Genomic DNA, 20,065 nt, shown 5'->3' on the forward strand with positions numbered 1-20,065 from the left:
GCGTTACCCCGTTTTAGGGGCAACGAAGTTCTTTCTACGAATAAAGTTTTGTTCTTCATCTTCTTAGACTAAGGTGGAATTACGACGATGGAGCCACCAAACTAACACCACAACATTAGTATGATAACGAATGCCTGGCAACGACAGCATGATAAGGATGGTAAGACAACGGCATCACATTCCCGATTGAATGACAACGGCACGATTGCGACTGAAGAACGAAGGTGATATGGCAATGACGGCGTTACGACAACAGAATGATGACTGCGCGATGACGACGATGGTTTGAAGAGAGTCGGATGACGAACCTGGTAGGAAAACATTGCAACCATTACGATGACACGGCGACGGTATGAGAATAAATGTATGACGACGACGGCATGTGGGGATGACACAAAAACAGTGTTATATTCATGATTGAGTTACGAAAGCATAAATACAATGGAATGATGAAGAAATTACTTCGATGGAACGACGATAGGTCGATGACAATGTAATGACGACTTGTGTATGAAGACGATGGCGTGAAGAAGACAGTGTGGCGACGACTGCATGAAGAGAATGGCTATGGTCACGATGACATCACGACGAATATATCGCGAGAATTGCATGGCGATAACTACATCACGATAATAACGTGACGTGGCGAGACGACGACTGTGTAACTACGATCGCATGACGGCGAGATCACGAATGTGTGTGTTGACAATGGCACATCGGCAGTGACATGACGACATGCGCGGTGGCATTTACCCAACAGCACGTTCCCTTGAGAACTGCAGACTTCACAATCTCCGAGATTAACCCACCACTGCGGACGGCAGGTTTAGGCTGACTTCGGAGAACAACGAGCTAAGAACAGTTTAATTTTTTTGAGTTGTGGCAGAAATAAATCGGCCAAGAACACATGTCAAGATAGCGTAGCCTATTTTAGAAGTGACTTCAGGGCAACGAGTAAAGTGGGTGCGTGGGTTGTGTGTTCCTTTGAAAGAATTACTAAAGCCAGGCAAACAACCTTTACGCAGGAGTGATACAGTGGCTATGTAAGCGTTATACTGGCGGTGGCCTTAGACAACCGAATGCGTCATCGTGTTTGCATGTGTAGAGAATGGCAGAAATGTAGCTTCTCTGTCTACAAAGCTTGAAGTTAGTGGATAATTTCAGAATTTGTAGAGAATGACTAAAACAATTATGTAATGTTTTGTGAAGGTCCAGAATTCTGTATGAACTAAGTATGGCAGCAAATTCCATGTCCATAAAAATGGAAGTCTTGTTTGCAATGCGCCGGACAATTTCATTAGTGTGGGTAATTGGCGGTCATTCACCGTATTAATACACGCTAAAACAGCGTTTACATGATTATATACATGTATACCCATGTACTTGTGGAAGAGAAGGAGAAGCTAATTTTGTATTGAGAGATAACAGGGTTATGGTAAAGGGAGCACCGCGAAAGTATAAAAAAATGGAATTGATTCATTCTTGGAGAAAGTATACAAATACCCTTTTTCATCCTGTCTTGCAGTATGATGCCCATTTCGTGAAAGATTTGCCCTGTACCCTCTCCTAGAAAATTCGATAGGGAGTTTTGTTTTTATACGGGTGCGGAAATGCTTTCGATCATAAGGACGTAAATTTTATATATTGCAGGTCGGTTACTCAATAGCTGAAAATTACTTGTACAGCCCCTATAACAGCAAAGACATGTTCTGTCAACTACGTGAAATATTGACACGTGTACTTATCTTTATCGGGCGACCACGTTTCGCCGCCTAACAAATGTAATCGCACAGCGCGGGTCGCGCCTGCATGTATCCTAAGTTTCTGGAAAGTTATCGATGCTTCTACTCGGCTGTGTGTAGTCGCCGAACCTTGTGTTATCTGGTTTCATCGCGTGACGCGAATGGTGTAGAACTTTGTGGAAGGCACGTGGGTTCGAACGATTAGTCTGGAACATTCGACGACTGCTGTATAAAAGCCGACGCACTTGACCCGCTGATCAGATTTCCGAAGATCGCCGACCGTGTTCGCCGCTATCATTGTGCTATAAGTGTAGCCTGTTTTTGTGGGCACAGGTTCGCCGAATAAAAGCTAGTTTTTGCCTTTCACAGTATTGCTACTGTGTTCTTTGACGTCTCGACCACGTGCCATCTGGTGGAGGTGCTTGTGCATTCATGTACCGAACGCCCCCGCAAATCCTCGATCCAAGCCCGAAGCCCGAGGACAGAACCAACATCGCCCAAGACCAGCGTGCTAGCCGCAGATTGCAAGGACTGCCCCCAGAGCACGGACTTCTGAGACGACAAAGAAGATCGTGGTCAAGACAACCCCAATGGCTGCCCCAACGTCCCCCGTTATCCTACAACAACCTCGGGACACACCAACCTTCCATGGAGCAGCGACTGAAGACCCGGAATCATGGCTGGAGACCTACGAACGAATCGCGACATTCAACAACTGGGACTCCGACGACAAGCTGCGCCATGTCTACTTCGCCTTAGAAGACACCGCCAGAACGTGGTTTCAGAACAGGGAGTCAACCTTGACAACGTGGGACCTGTTCCGTAGCGGCTTCCTGCGCACTTTTACAAGCGTCGTGCGCAAGGAAAGGGCCGAAGCTATGCTGGACGCCCGAGTGCAGCTACCAAACGAGAATGTTCCCATCTTTACGGAAGAAATGAGCCGTTTGTTCCGCCACGCGGACCCGGATATGGCTGAGGAGAAGAAAGTCCGCCTACTGATGCGTGGTGTAAAGGAGGAACTTTTCGCCGGAATGGTACGAAGCCCACCGAAGACCGTCGAAGAGTTTCTTCGTGAGGCGACGAACATTGAGAAGACACTCGAGATCCGAAACCGGCAATTCGATCGCCGCACGAACTCTACAAACTACGCCGGGGTTCAATCACTGGCTACCGACGATCTACGCGAGACTATCAGAGCGGTCGTACGGGAGGAGCTGCAGAAGTTCTACCCAAGGACGCAGTCCCAAGTGGTTCCAATCGCTGAAATTGTCAAAGAGGTTCAGCGATCGCTTGGGGTCCCTGAGGTGCAACCACGATCACCACAACCTCAGCCGGAAGCGTTAGCCTACGCCGCCGTCGCCCGCCGTCGAGGTCCCCTCCTCGACAACGCCAGGGCCCTGTAACGCCGCAATTCCGTCGTCCGCCGCCGCCAGCACGCCCACCCGTCGCCCAGCGCAGCTACGCGAGGAAAACGGACATTTGGCGAGCCCCCGACCACTGCCCGCTCTGCTACCACTGCGGCGAAGCCGGCCATGTGTATCGCCGATGCCCATACCGCGACCTGGGATTGCGAGGGTTCGCCGTCGATGCACCGCGCCCTCGGGAAGGTGAACGCCCTCGTGACATCGCCGACTACCTCGCCGCTACTCAGTGGAGCCCTCGACGACCGTCCCGCTCGCCGTCACCAGGCCGCTACCTGTCGCCGCAGCGCCGACCATACACCGGCCCAGCCCGGGGCCGCTCTGCGAGCCCTTATCCGGAAAACTAAAAGCAGCAACCGATGGAGGTGCGGTTGCTGTTCGTCTAACTGACGAAGATCCTCCGCCGCCGACGAAGACGACGAAGAGACCATCTCGACGACATAATAACGACACGCCGCCGTCCCGATGAAGTCAGGAAGCCAAGACTACACCGACTAAAGACGACGCGACGTTCCAGCTTGAGTTCAACACGACGCAGCCGTGATCCGACGCCAAGACCTAATTGCAATGCCAGACAAAGAACCACCGACCTCGACGTGCTTCTTGACGGCCACGCAGTCACCGCTTTAGTGGACACAGGAGCCGATTACTCCGTCATGAGTGGACCCATCGCCGCGCAGTTGAAGAAAGATTAAACTGCATGGGAAGGCCCTCAAATTCGGACCGCTGGAGGACACCTCATCACGCCGACTGGAATCTACACGGCAAGAATAACCATTCATGACAGGACTTACCCTGCTACCTTCGTTATCCTCCAACAGTGTTCACGAGACGTCATTCTCCGTATGGACTTCCTGAACCAACACGGCGCAATCATCGACCTGAAGTCGAAGCCAATAACGCTGTCGGAAGATAAAGCGATGCAGCCGGAGAGCCCTCGTAGTCACCACGCCTTAATTTTTTTTAATATTTGGGGTTTTACGTGCCAAAACCACTTTCTGATTATGAGGCACGCCGTAGTGGAGGACTCCGGAAATTTTGACCACCTGGGGTTCTTTAACGTGCACCTAAATCTAAGCACACGGGTGTTTTCGCATTTCGCCCCCATCGAAATGCGGCCGCCGTGGCCGGGATTCGACCCCGCGACCTCGCGCTCAGCAGCCCAACACCATAGCCACTGAGCAACCACGGCGGGTATCACCACGCCTTGAGTGTGCTCGAAGATCAAGTGAGCATCCCGCTTCGCTCCAGCATTCTTATTTCGGTCGGTACCAAAACACCCGCTGACGTAGAAGGCGTCATCGAAGGCGACCAACGTCTACTGCTAGACCGTGAAATTTGCGTCGCAAGAGGGATCGCTCGACTGCATGGAGGGAAAACCGAAGTGTTGCTGACAAACTTCAGCGGGGAGTTCAAACACATCAACAAGGGCACGACGATCGCGTACATCGAGGAAATTCTGGAAACCAGTAACGAGTTTGTCCTCTCGGATTCCGCCGCATCTACCCCGACGATCATGGTTCCCGAACCAGACTACGACATTATTCCAAGTCTGCCCGTGATTAAGCAACAGCAGCTGAGAAGTCTGCTCCGACGATACGATGGCTGCTTTTCGACGTCATCGAGGATTCGACAAACACCAGTTTCAAAGCATCGCATGATAAACGAACACTGCGCTCGACCACTCCGCCAGAGCCCTTACCGAGTTTCGCCTCGAGAACGTAAAGCTATAAGAGAACAAGTCGACGAAATGCTGCGCGACCACATCATCCAGCCGTCGAAAAGCCCGTGGGCATCCCCTGTTGTCCTGGTGGAGAAAAAGGACAGAGCCCTACGTTTCTGCGTCGATTATCGTCGTCTGAACAAGATCACGAAGAAGGACGTATACCCCGCACCTCCACCAGATGTCACGTGGTAGTGACGGTGAAGAAAGCAGCAATACGGTGGAATACAAAACTAGCTTTTATTGGGCGACCCTGTGCCCACAAAAACAGGCTACACTTATAGCACAACGATAGCGGCGAACACGGTCGGCGATCGTCGGAAATCTGATCAGCGGGTCAAGTGCGTCGGCTTTTATACAGCAGTCGTCGAATGTTCCAGACTTATTGGTCGGACCCGCGTGCCTTCCACAGAGTTCTACACCATTCGCGTCACGCGATGAAACCAGATAGCACAAGGTTCGGCGACTACAGACAGCCGGGTAGAAGCATCGATAACTTTCCGGAAACTTCGGATACATGCAGGCGCGACCCGCGCTGTGCGATTATATTTGTTAGGCGACGAAACGTGGTCGCCCGATAAAGATAAGTACACGTGTCAATATTTTCCAGCTGTCGTGGGTAGCTCTATGCAGCAGTGACTGTAATATGTGAATGTAGAGAAGGTTATTGTACAAGTGAGTTTCAGGCAATATGTACTCTGCGGTATTATTCAACTATAGTATAATGTTCCTAGAAAGCGCGAGAACAGCAGTTTGGCTGGAAATTTTACTTCGATTGTGGTAGGTCTCACAAGTCCTCTGCAATTTTATCTGTAACAATTACGGTTTGATATAACTACGTTACTAAATTAAATTACGGGGTTTTACGTGCCAAAACAGATGTGATTATGCGGAACGCCATCGTGGGGAAGTCCTCACCAATTTTCAGCTCCTGGGCTTCTTTAACGTGCACCTAAAACTGAGCACATGGATGTTTTCGCATTTCGCCCTCATTTGATCCCGCGACCGCGTGCTCATGAGTGCAACGCCAAAGACACCGAGGAGCCACGGCGGGTCAAATATATTATTCATATTTTTACCAAGGAAGACATCTACCATGGCTTTAGTTGAAACATGAAAACTTAGATGCATATTTTCAGAATTGACATTTTTTGTATATTCAGTAGATTCTAACGAAGCACGAAATTCGAGCTTTGACGATGGTGCTTTCTATAAGTGTACGATTCCTACCACTTTGAACTTTTTCTCATGTGGATGCGGTTGATGCTTCTTGCAGCCTATGGGGTATAAATGAATGCTGATGATATTTCGGGGCCCCAGTCAGTGATGTTTTATATTTCACTGCACTTTATTTAAGGGGCTTTACTTCAAGTAAGGTACTATTAAATCAATGGTAATGCAATGACGAATAGAGGGAATCAAAAATTAAGAAACATATATGGGAAGGAACATATTAAAGACCTCTTAAATATCGCTGTGTAATCATGTTTAGCGCAGTTTACTAGGGAAACAACTTCCGCAAACAACACTTGAGTCTGTACTAATAATTTCTGAGCAATGTTTTCCGCTGAGGGAAAAGGCCACAAGTACAAAATTATTGAGCTTATAATGTTGCTTTCGACCACACCACATTTTTATTGTGTTTTTAAATTTGCTGACATTTCATTATTAACATACACACCCTGCTTTTTCTTCACAGTTGATTATGAGCAGGAGAAAGATTGTCTTACTAAAAATTTCACAGGCCGCATGGTTAAAATCGGAGTGTCACTGCATGGAGTCAGTATTTCGTGAAACCATGAGCAACGAATTCGTCCTAACTGTAGGATGCCACATTGCCGGCAATCCTGAGTAAGTATATTAGATTGTAAATTTACGTATGAAACTATCCTTTGCAAGAACAAGAAAAATGAAATTTCGACAACCCTTATTAGATTAGGAGAAGGCTTAGAAATGCGATGACGTGACGGCCATATGCAATCAATGTTGCACACAATGCTCTAAAATCAATGTCTATGTGTGATGTTTCAGCGATGAAATTGGCGACACAGTTACATTTAAAAAAAGTACAAGTATCAAAATTAACTCAGACTGCACCAATTTGGTCCTGATGTAGACAATTACAGGGATAAAACTATTTAACGTTTCGAGATAAAAAAATATCACCGCATGTCTGAAAAAAGGCAATAGAACTTCATCGACTAGCTATAGCAAACAAAAACACAAGACGTTATACAGTACCATCGTGGTCGCTTTATGCTGGCGCTGATTTGCTCCTGTTAATAGCCGCGAAAACACGCTTATATTAAAAATTACTTGGTTGAAATTCGGGCTGCACTGCATTCTATAACATGAAAACACAAAGCTTTGGTACACTCGCCGCATTCATTTAACTGTGACAGCAGTTATATGGAATCACAAGGCGCATTTCCGCCCCCGTCGTCGACGCCTGTATCTAATAAGACGAACTTATGAGGAAACAACATACCGAACTCGAACCTTTCGAAAAAAAGTGCAAATTAACCGGAAGAATGAAGCATTGAAAGCGATAGCAAGGTTTAGCGTTGCATGGAAGGCCATTGGATGATGTCCCGCGACACGTGAAATAAAGATGTTTACCTGACTCAGCATGCGAAAGCCACGGCCGCTACGCATTAAAAACAGCACCATGGTGGCAGTCAGGTGCACAGCGAAGTTTTCGTAAATAGGAGGGCCATTATAGGCGTCGTACCTCGATGACACAGGAGATGAGAGCCAAGGTGAACCCTGACCGTTTGTGGCTTGAAGTTTATTGTCCGTTCTGCTGTATGCACTGGACACAATACGCAGTGGCAGTCACGTGGATGCTCAACCAGAACGCTTGCTCCTCCTATTTAGCTCATCCCCCTCTAAAGTGGTGAATCGCGGTATAGTAGGCCTCAGTCAAGCAACACACTCGATAGGTCTTGTGTACATAAAATGTCAGAAGTGCTAGCGCAACAAGGAGAACGCCTCGGTGCCGCTGGATACCCTGAACACATAGTAGTGTTTGTAGCCGAAAGCATGCGCCAGAAGTTTCGAGTATTTACTGCCTAAAATGAACAAGCTGCAAAAGGCAAAACGAAAAGAAGTTGCGGTCATTACTCATATGTACAAAATGTCGCATAATTTGAAGAGACTCGCGCAACAGTCGCACGTAATGATGCTGTTTTCTACTCCTGCAAAAGTGAGCAGTATTTTCCGTTTCACGAGGCCATCCAATGCAATGAACCTGGAGAATAAATGCCGAAAGAAGCACAAAACGAGATATACTGATAGCATAGAAAATGTCATGTATAACATTCCTCTCACGTGTGATAAGTTCTATATCGGTCAGACGGGCCGCCCTGCTAAGGATAGATTAAAGCAGCATGACGACAATGTTAAACGCGCTCTCGAAGTATGATTAGCCATACACTGTAGATGGCGCAAATGCTCCCCCTGTATATTACGTGGACTGTTGTGAGCAAAGCACAGGGAAAATGCCGTCGACAGCGTTTTCAGCTACAGAGGTAAACGTCTTGCGTATAAATTATCCGCAGACGTGATTTGCCATGTGAAGTTCTGCAGGTGCTTGTCGAATGGCTTCGTTGTGAAACAGTTCCTGACTGGGGTATCTGGTGCAACCATGGTGATATATAGGCTGCGCGTCGTTTTTCACAATAAAAATTGCTCAGAGTCAACGTCTTGTGTGTCTTCTTTAGCACATGCTGTCTACTTTGCACTGTACCTATAGTCATGATTAACCAAGAACGCCAGCTTTCCGCACCTATAGACTGCAGAACGAGTGACTGAACAATAATAACCTTGGCATAAGGAGGTAGAAACGCGGAAGAACGCAAAGAGAGCCAACGCAGACAGCTTTTATTCTCGTTGAAGTTAGAGGGAAGTGCAGTTTGGCGTGTCATTTCATGCATATCGCTAGTTAACATCAGTGATACCACCGTTCAATACGGCTACCCGATATTACTATTCACCGGCTTGAGGCACGAGCAGCGAACTAACGCGTGTGTGATCAGGTTAAGTGCTGCAGCGGCCACAATGTTCGCCTTGTTCAATGAGCTTAGGTAACTTCGGCCAACGCAGGCTGCCATCGCGTCGTACAACACGATCATACTTTTTGCAAGGCTGGTATTACAGAACGGGTCCGAAGTGATGAGAAATGCAGTTTAGGGTGATATAGGACTCAGTCGTATGGTGACATGTCGTCGTTTCACAAGGTACATAATATTCTCTTCAAATCATTACGATTGCGTGCAGGCTTCAACGTTTTAAAATGACGAAGACGAAGATGGAGTAACTATTCGCCCATAGGGAAAATTGCTAATGTAAAGGAAACGTCAATGTGTGTTTTGTGTGCTTGTGTTCCACAGATACCTCACAAAGTAGAAGACAGCAAAATTTGTATTCCAGAGGTAGTATGCGCGAAATCTTGGAATTGGCAGGATTTGATTTTGCAGCAATCAAACAAAGTTGCCCATTGCCACACGCACTTCGTTTTATTTTTAGATTACAGTTGTGCCTCTACTATCGATGTTATCAATTGATCCATATTTCACAAAACGCACTTTCTCTATGCCGAATTTCGCAAAGGTAGTTGCCGATTCGAACCAGTCCGCATTGTCAATGATCTTGCACGAGTCGTGGTTATAGTGACGCACATTTGTGAACTGCTTTCAAGTATACTTTGACACGTGCACAAATGACGGAACGCGTATACCGCTGAGGTCAGATTTGCCGACCATTGATGCCGCGTAGCACTAACGTTGTCATTTGCTGGCTACGTTGCTTTCTGAAAACACGTTCACACAATGAATTGTTAAATTCCTCATTGAGATACTTGTAAGCGTTTATGGCTTTTACCTATCATTACATCGCAACTCGATGACCTTCAAAGTGCCTGTATGATCGAGGGTTTGTATAGAAAAGTATGCAGAATTAGAAAAACTAAACAAAGGGTACATGCATGTTGCCGCTCGCCTGAAGAGAACTGCAGTCAGATACAAGACAGAAGGAACACATTTGCTGCATTTAATGGACATTGAATATTATATACTCACGCCTTATTTACGAGTGCCGCTCTTTCTTTTTCGTTTCTTCAAGAGCCGATTCTCATAGCCCGCTAACAGATGAAAACATTGTGGCAAGGTAAGAAAATACGCTCATCATCGGTTACTTACCTAAAGCGTCTTATCAGCACTATGAATCAATTAAAAGACGCGCTGATGCTGATACTTAGTTCTCGGTAGAGTAATAAATGCAGTGGAAGCCATGTTTATTGCGAAATTTCACATTTTGTCTTTCACGGGCCATATTCCACACTACAAGTTCTCTAGTCGTAAACTTGATGTTTCAGACAGCTCGACCGCCTCTACTAATGTCTCATCATCATCATCATCATCATCATCAGCCTAGTTACGCCCACTGCAGGGCAAAGGCCTCTCCCATACTTCTCCAACTACCCCGGTCATGTACTAATTGTGGCCATGTTGTCCCTGCAAACGTCTTAATGTCATCCGCCCACCTAACTTTCTGCCGCCCCCTGCTACGCATCCCTTCCCTTGGAATCCAGTCCGTAACCCTTAGTGACCATCGGTTATCTTCCCTCCTCATTACATGTCCGGCCCATGCCCATTTCTTTTTCTTGATTTCAACTAAGATGTCGTTTACCCGCGTTTGTTGCCTCACCCAATCTGCTCTTTTCTTATCCCTTAACGTCACACCCATCATTCTTCTTTCCATAGCTCGTTGCGTCGTCCTCAATTTCAGCAGAACCCTTTTCGTAAGTCTCCAGGTTTCTGCCCCATATGTGAGTACTGGTAACACACAGCTGTTATACACTTTCCTTTTGAGCGATAGTGGCAACCTGCTGTTCATGATTTGAGAATGCCTCCCAAACGCACCCCGGCCCATTCTTATTCTTCTGGTTATTTCAGTCTCATGATCCGGATCCGTGGTCACTACCTGCCCTAAGTAGATGTAGTCCCTTACTCCTTCCAGTGCTTCGCTACCTATCGTAAACTGCTGTTCTCTTCCGAGCCTGCTAAACATTACTTTAGTTTTCTGCAGATTAATTTTCAGACCCACCCTTCTGCTTTGCCTCTCCAGGTCAGTGAGCATGCATTGCAATTGGTCTCCTGAGTTACTAAGCAAGGCAATATCATCAGCGAATCGCAAGTTGCTAAGGTATTCTCCATCAACTTTTATCCCCAATTCTTCCCACTCCAGGCCTCTGAATACCTCCTGTAAACATGCTGTGAATAGTATTGGAGATATCGTATCTCCCTGTCTGACGCCTTTCTTTATAGGGATTTTGTTGCTTTCTTTGTGGAGGACTACGGTGGCTGTGGAGCCGCTATAGATATCTTCCAGTATCTTTACATATGGCTCATCTACACCCTGATTCCGTAATGCCTCCATGACTGCTGAGGTTTCGACTGAATCAAACGCTTTCTCGTAATCAATGAAAGCTATATATAAGGGTTGGTTATATTCTGCACATTTCTCTATCACTTGATTGATAGTGTGAATATGGTCTATTGTTGAGTAGCCTTTACGGAATCCTGCCTGGTCCTTTGGTTGACAGAAGTCTAAGGTGTTCCTGATTCTATTTGCGATTACCTTAGTAAATACTTTGTAGGCAACGGACAGTAAGCTGATCGGTCTATAATTTTTCAAGTCTTTGGCGTCCCCTTTCTTATGGATTAGGATTATGTTAGCGTTCTTCCAAGATTCCGGTACGCTCGAGGTTATGAGGCATTGCGTATACAGGGTGGCCAGTTTCTCTAGAACAATCTGACCACCATCCTTCAACAAATCTGCTGTTACCTGATCCTCCCCGGCTGCCTTCCCCCTTTGCATAGCTCCTAAGGCTTTCTTTACTTCTTCTGGCGTTACCTGTGGGATTTCGAATTCCTCTAGGCTATTCTCTCTTCCACTATCGTCGTGGGTGCCACTGGTACTGTATAAATCCCTATAGAACTCCTCAGCCACTTGAACTATCTCATCCATATTAGTAACGATATTGCCGGCTTTGTCTCTTAACGCACACATCTGATTCTTGCCTATTCCTAGTTTCTTCTTCACTGTTTTTAGGCTTCCTCCGTTCCTGAGAGCCTGTTCAATTCTATCCATATTATAGTTCCTGATGTCCGCTGTCTTACGCTTGTTGATTAACTTAGAAAGTTCTGCCAGTTCTATTCTAGCTGTAGGGTTAGAGGCTTTCATACATTGGCGTTTCTTGATCAGATCTTTCGTCTCCTGCGATAGCTTACTGGTTTCCTGTCTAACGGAGTTACCACCGACTTCTATTGCGCACTCCTTAATGGTTCCCATGAGATAGTCGTTCATTGCTTCAACACTAAGGTCCTCTTCCTGAGTTAAAGCCGAATACCTGTTCTGTAGCTTGATCCGGAATTCCTCTAGTTTCCCTCTTACCGCTAACTCATTGATTGGCTTCTTGTGTACCAGTTTCTTCCGTTCCCTCCTCAAGTCTAGGCTAATTCGAGTTCTTACCATCCTATGGTCACTGCAGCGTACCTTGCCGAGTACGTCTACATCTTGTATGATGCCAGGGTTCGCGCAGAGTATGAAGTCGATTTCATTTCTAGTCTCACCATTCGGGCTCCTCCACGTCCACTTTCGACTAACCCGCTTGCGGAAAAAGGTGTTCATTATCCGCATATTATTCTGTTCTGCAAACTCTACCAATAATTCTCCTCTGCTATTCCTAGAGCCTATGCCATATTCCCCCACTGACTTGTCTCCAGCCTGCTTCTTGCCTACCCTGGCATTGAAGTCGCCCATCAGTATAGTGTATTTTGTTTTGACTTTACCCATCGCCGATTCCACGTCTTCATAAAAGCTTTCGACTTCCTGGTCATCATGACTGCATGTAGGGGCATAGACTTGTACCACCTTCAATTTGTACATCTTATTAAGTTTCACAACAAGACCTGCCACCCTCTCGTTAATGCTATAGAATTCCTGTATGTTACCAGCTATTTCCTTATTAATCAGGAATCCGACTCCTAGTTCTCGCCTCTCCGCTAAGCCCCGGTAACACAGTACATGCCCGCTTTTTAGCACTGTATATGCTTCTTTTGTCCTCCTAACCTCACTGAGCCCTATTATATCCCATTTACTACCCTCTAATTCCTCCAATAATACTGCTAGACTCGCCTCACTAGATAGCGTTCTAACGTTAAACGTTGCCAGGTTCAGATTCCAATGGCGGCCTGTCCGGAGCCAGGTATTCTTAGCACCCTCTGCAGCGTTACAGATCTGACCGCCGCCGTGGTCAGTTGCTTCGCGGCTGCTGGGGACTGAGGGCCGGGGTTTGATTGTTGTATTCATATAGGAGGTTGTGGCCAAGTACTGCACCAGGGTGGCCAATCCTGCTCTGGTGAGAGAGTGCGTTACCGGTTCTGGTCACCGGGATCAGGCCGCACTCCAGGCCTGTTTGTGTAATTTCTCAACACACGGTTTCTTTTTCTTTCTTTTTTGTATTTCCCGGAGGAGAATTGCGCGGCACCGGGATTTGAATCACGGTCCCCTTGCACTGGAGACGGATACTCTACCGTCCCCGCAGGAGTTAAATTAAAATTTGAATTATGGTGTTTTGCGTGAGAAAAACCACTTTCTGATTATGCACGCTGTAGTGGAGGACTCCGAAAATTTCGACCACCTGGGGTTCTTTAACGTGCACCTAATTCTAAGTACACGGGTGTTTTCACATTTCGCCCCCATCGAAATGCGGCCGCCGTGGCCGGGGTCCGATCCCGCGACCTCGTGCTCAGCAGTCTAACACCATGACCACTGAGCAACCACGGCGGGTCCCGCAGGAGTTGTACGCCTCATTTAACCTACAGTGGCGCCCTATTTGATCAGTCAAGGTGGACCAATCTGAGCTCGGTTATACTGCATGGATGGCACCGAGAGGGCATCGTCCGCTCCGGCCGCGAAGCTCTCCACATCCCCGTAAGGAGCCTGGCGGTGGTCTCGTGCGGACGATGCCCTTTCGGTGAGCGCATATTTCCCCCCTCATCTTTTAAGAGATTCAATACATACAAGCATTTGTCTCGCAAACCAGATTTATTTCAAGGGAATTTTCCACGTCTCAATTATTTCTCTCGTCGTATTCGAGTGCTCATTGCCGTGTTATAGTTTGTTAACGAAGCTTCCCCTCAAGTCTAAATATTGTAAGGCAGTTTGTCGTGTGCGTATCATGGCCACGCATGCTTATATCGCCTTTCCGTTTCTCTACCACGGTTGCGCCTTAAAACCACGGCACTAATGTCTACACCACAGTAAAATTGTGATGCTTACGATGCTTCCTGAATTTATGGAAATGGGAACGTTGCTATTATTTATTCATCAAAATATTGCGCTTGAGGTTAGACTGCTCGTTAACAACTCTAAGAGGCACGGCCTCAGGAGCACTATGCAAATCTGTGTGTTGTGTTCCTATGCACTATGTACTACGGTATACTTCAAAGAACTGCGCGTAGCGACGTAATACACAAGGCTGGGTACCCGTGTTTGAAATAAACCCCCCTACTTATTCTATTCTGCTACATTTACTACACCCTCTATATACGCGAAATGAGCGCTTAAAAACGTACTGAAACGTTTTACTGTATTTTATGCAACACTAATCAAAGGTACCTGCAGTGCTGGGTGCAGTACGCGCGGCTGCGAACAGAACGTAGATCATTTAGAGTGCCACTGTCTCGGAATTGCAATCTCAGATGCACTGCAGCGATTGGAAGATCGGCCGTTGACCTTCTACTCGAGCACCGCATCCATTACTGTTTGACCCGCAAGGCAGGGAAGCCACTTTTGTGTTCGTTGAGGATAACTGCACTATGTGGATTCCTTTGGCTGCCTAACACCATCACCGCACGTGGACCCATTCAGCCTGTCTTTCATCTATTTGTCCTTCATCTTTCTATTCTTCTCTCTCCCTTCCATATCGCAGGGTAGCCAACTAGGCGCTTTTCTGGTTATCAACCCTGCTTTTTTAAAAATTTCTCATCTCTCACTTTCGCTCGATTATATTCCTTTCTTTTCATCCCCCGCTCAGGATCGGTTGATCCCTGTAAAAACGGAGGTGAAGCGCTGGTTGGAATGCTAACGAAGCTGGAAAAAGAATAGCTTTGAAAGAGTACCATTAGGCAATTATGACCGAGCGCAGTGATCTCTGAACATAACAACGCGGTACCGCGAACCTGCAGTTGTCAAGCTCCATATCATCATCTCGACATCTTTGCAATACCGTGCCGTGCTACGCCGGTGCAGCCGGCTAGTTACGATGCGTGGTACCATTGGCCGTTACTGACTCATTCTAGCTGCCCTTTCGCGAGCCTTCAGAACACCTTAGGAATATGTTTTCTTGGTCGTCGGTATTTGGAGCCGACAGTGAGTCATATTTTAAGGTGCTTGATGTAAAAACACAATTTTACCTTGTACACTACGTACATTGGCCCCACTAATAAAACACAGGTAATAGCGAGCAAGCCACCTACAAAAACGCATTTTAAATAAATATGTGAAATGAGTGGTGGAGGTGAGACAACGAATATGCACTCCTAAGCGTACAGTAGCCGTGCTCCATAGAATTTTGGCGAGGCAGTAGATAGCAGCTTTTTCCGTAGTCTTGTTTTAGAATGTTATGGCGAGACTCTATGTACAGATGATATATTTGCAAGGGAAGGCAAATAACGCTGCAGCAATGGCAGGGCTAGCAGGTGTACACCAAATAAGCACACCGTCGTCAACATCATCGTCCAAACACCGACCACAGGATCGCCGCCCGTAGCAATATATTCTAAATAAGACACCGCACATTACTCAGATCTGGCGTTGGGTAAAGCAAGATTGCTAAAAGAGATAAAGGCTGTGTCACGGAACGCCCTGTTTGGTATCCGACTTCCTCTCCTTCCTACTTCCTTTTTGTGAGGTGTCCGGTGCATTTATTCGTTACAGTGCTCATATTTGCTGCCATCAAAAAAGCAGATGATTCAAATGCTTAACTTTTATTTTTTTTGGGGCATCTTGTGCTTTACTATAAGGACGCATTCAGCCTACAGCCCACACCTAGTTTTGAGAAGCACGCTAGCGCATGGGCAGATCTGTGAAGGAGGACCCATATTTTTTAATTCAATGACGTTTTTAAGAATATTATCCTTTTAGCACCCGTTTTTGCTGACGTTCAAGTGACCTTGATCCAAAAGCCAGTGCCGTTATCCGGACAACTTGCGAGAACAAAACGAGATCATCCAGCCAAACAGTCAAAGCTTCAGAAAATGTGGTCTCTGGCCCTCAACCCTTTGTAAAGGACTACATTACATGCGCTAGTTACTGCCCAAAGAAGCTACAAAAAGTATTGCTTCCGAGATCTTACCGTTTGTTAGCAAGACCACTCAAGCGGTAACTTCTAGTACGCTGAAGTTTTATTTGTATTTTTTATTAACAACATTAAAGAAGACACATACAACGCACCATACACTTCGTTGTCATCTTTTGGCGCCGAGCACTGAACTCCAGCGGCTCGCGAGCTACGCGGCGCGTGTATTACGTCGTCTCGACAGATGGCGCCACGCTACGTGGCGCTTCCTTCAGGAGCTTTTGTTCACCTACCTGGCCAGTGCGATGTGTCTCCCTGGCCTCTTTCGCTGCGTGTCGTTGCGCCTTCAGCCGGTCTTCTTGCAGATGGGTAGCGTCCATATGGACCGGTGCGCGGTATGGTGTGGCTACGGTGTGGGGCGGTGTGGTATGGTGGGGTGCACCGTTGCGCATATTCACTACATAGATTATAAGATTGTGACTAGTATCGTCTCCAACCAATCTGCTTTGCCGGTGGCCATTTCACGCGTACATCTACTCTCGATTACGGGAGAGGCAACAATTTCCTTTTCGTGGCCCTGGGCTTTCGTATGCTGCAGCGCACATTGTCGGAAGTGAAATATTTCATTAGTATGGTACTTTTTTATTGCTCTGGTACCTCGCCAGTGAACAATTGCACATATTATTTGCTAGCAGATTTGCTAAACGGAATGTGCGCTCTCAAATGACGAAGTTCCCCGCCATGTTTTCTTTACCTCACCTGTTTCGTTTGTGCACATCAAAAGAAAATCTTGACACCAGTCTCTTACGATGACCCGTAGTAAGAAATAATATGCAAAGACTGAATACTTGACTGTTTGTCAAGTTCTCTTTTAGAATTTTATGATCCGTGAAAGTGTATTACTAGAAAAATAACTTATTTCAGTACACAGTTGTTTTTCGCCAGCTTTATATAGCTGTGCTTTTAGTGAAGATATTTTCTGCGTTGAGTTACCGCCCTTGAGGAACGCTTGTGACGTGGGTTGGACTCCGCTCATCATCGGAGAAATGTAGGGGTTTTCGTAATTGGAGCGCTGCACATTCATAATGACGCATACCTAGTTAAACAACTTGGCGAGTTCGAAAGACGTCAATTTAAACTGGTCGAATATGTCCCGTTGTAATCACGTCCTCAAGAAACCCGAATCACTTCGCAAAAAGTGTCTATAAGATGCACCTTTCTGAGGCCAGGGGCACTGCCCACAAATAAAATTGAAATTGGTGCGATTCTTTTACCTAAATACCCTGCTATTAATTACTACAAACCATAAACATAGTAGATTATACAAAGTTTTCGTGACTCCTAAATAACATTACGCAATGAATTTTTCCAAGAAGTGCACAAACGGAAATTTTGTTTTTATTAACATCGTTGCAATCTATTTCATCATCTATATACTAAATATTCATTGCCTTATTTGTGAGACGAATAAAAACATGAAATTCGAGGCAGATATATTACTGTGACGTAATTGATAAAAAGATGTCCCATTTCATTTCTAGACCTGGCTTGGCTGTCGTGACAAAATCGTAAGTATTGTTTCGAAGAAGCATATACTCTCCTAGGTAAAAAGATATAAACAAATACGGATAGTTCTAATGAGTGATGGAATTAGGTGGACTCAATAGGTTGTTCCGAAGCTGTGTTGCACCCTAGACGGGGAGAAATCGGTGTCGAGAACTCTTCATAGCAGGGAAATATTCGAAAAACCGGAAAGAAAAAGACAACATCCCCCCGTTAGGAAATATGCGTGCTTTCGGTCCACTTCTGCTTTTCCCTTAGATCAATTTCTCATTCCTTGGACACCTGCAACCATCTCTATGTTCTACAGTGTTCTTGGGCCTGTGTCAGTTGACGGAACCTGAACGAGGAAGGACACACCTTGATATAATTGTTAGACAGCACGCTCTCAAGAAAGCAACTGTTGCTATTTTTGAGGGAAAAAAAGCCTCGAGGTCATTGCTGAGCACTTTCTAGAGAAGTTAACATTGTCGCTGTCATGCTACGGAACACTTGCTTAGGCATTCTACCTCTGCGCAGGAGGTTGTATGTTTCATACTAGCTAAGGCTCTCGCCATTTTAATTCGACCCATGTATTGTAACGCTCGCGGAATTTTTACTACGGGAACGCAAAAAAAATGACTGGGGCTTAGGTAAGGTTAAGCCTGGATATCTCGAAGCGAAAAGGTTCGGTGATGCTTATGGTTTAGCTTATGATTATGCTTTATGATTTAGCCTATGGTTATGCTTATGGTTTAGCTTATGGTTATGCTTTATGATTTAGCCTACGTATGCTTACGGTTTAACTTATGGATATGCTTATGTTTTAACTTATGGATATGCTTACGGTTTAGCTTATGGTTATGCTTACGGTTTCACTTATGGAGATGCTTTGGTTAGCTTATGGTTATGCTATACGTGTGCCTTGTGCAGTTTTGGAAATTGCTTGTCAATGATATATACTATAAGTTATGCAGGATTATTAAACTTCTTTATTCATCACTGTTGGGCACATTCTCTTGCGATTTCTGTACAGCCATAAACACAGATCTCTGTATCGGTAGTATCGCTCTCTTCTTCTTCCATGTTGAATGCGCACGCCTATTCTCTGGCAAGCGGTCATATAGTCGGCCTCCGCGATAAACACGCGCTTGCGGCGAACGTCAAACGATGACGCATAGCGCGCGGCAGTGGCCGCCTGCGCCGACTCCGAACACTCTTACGGAGCCAATTCAGACATACGCCGGCTCGCGCTAAGCGCGGTGTTGACTAGCATAGTGAAGCTTTTCGCTTCAAAAACCAGCAGGCGCTAAAAATAACCCCGAGCACTTCCGTATGGTACACCGCATAGCTCCAGTCTTGCTTAGTGACGTTAGGCTCCACGAATGAATCAATAATTTCTACAGTAGGAATAGGTTGCGTCTTCCTTCAAGCCGAACTATCGCATATATGTTCTATAGTATCGTCGGCGAAATTACATGTCATGTTTCCCCAAATTATTCTTGCATGACGTATGACAATCATAATCCTGCGTTCACTTCGAAGTGCGCGAATATAATCACTTCCTCTAATTGCTTAACAATACGGAGTGTTTCTTGAACATTAGGGAAGTGGAAAGGAAGTGCCATCAGTTCTCGGCTTGATAAATACATGCAGAAAATGCTTTGGGGGCATAATAGATGAGGTGTTAATATGAAAGCTGCTGAGAAAGTTTGAGCAGAGTATACGTCCTCATTCACATTTGACACATACCCGCTGGGAAACCGCTAGTCTTTTACAACGCGATAGTGTTTGCATAAATACTCCACAGTTTCATTAAATGAATTCAGCAACCAAAATAATATATGTCTCGGTTCGGTACGTGCTCAAGTGAAGCCTGAAACTGGTTGAGCAAGCCCTACAAAATAGCGAATTCGCCAAAAAAAAAAACTTATTTCTGCTGACTTATCTATAATGAAAATCACTCCTATGTTTTCGCCTGAAGCTGTGATGGCGTGGAAGGAAAACGGTCGTGATTGTACAAATATCATGCACTAGAGATTGGTAGAGCATCGCACGCGTAATGCGAAGACGTGGGATCGTTCCCTGCCTGCGGCAAGTTGTTTTTTCATCCACTTTTAATTTCATTTATTTATAATTTGTTGATTTCAATTAGTAATTACAAGTAATGTCCACTGTGTTAACTTTGGTGTCTTTGTTTTTCTGATGATATGCAATAGAGATGGCTCTTTCCATAAGCAACACTATCACTATCATCATGTTTTACATGAACAGA

At 45.8% G+C, this 20,065-nt stretch overlaps 1 protein-coding gene across 1 annotated transcript in view; it reads left to right on the forward strand.

Annotated features, from left to right (window-relative positions):
- Positions 1–20,065, forward strand: part of LOC142586933 (uncharacterized) — an 81,146-nt gene that overhangs the window by 27,041 nt on the left and 34,040 nt on the right. Inside the window, exons 5-7 of the mRNA XM_075697808.1 lie at positions 6,586–6,737; positions 10,008–10,052; positions 17,793–17,819. Coding sequence (XP_075553923.1) covers positions 6,586–6,737; positions 10,008–10,052; positions 17,793–17,819 — 224 coding nt within the window. The remainder of the gene's footprint in view (positions 1–6,585; positions 6,738–10,007; positions 10,053–17,792; positions 17,820–20,065) is intronic.

This window comes from Dermacentor variabilis, chromosome 7 (genome assembly GCF_050947875.1).
Source record: "Dermacentor variabilis isolate Ectoservices chromosome 7, ASM5094787v1, whole genome shotgun sequence".
NCBI classification, from domain to species: domain Eukaryota; kingdom Metazoa; phylum Arthropoda; class Arachnida; order Ixodida; family Ixodidae; genus Dermacentor; species Dermacentor variabilis.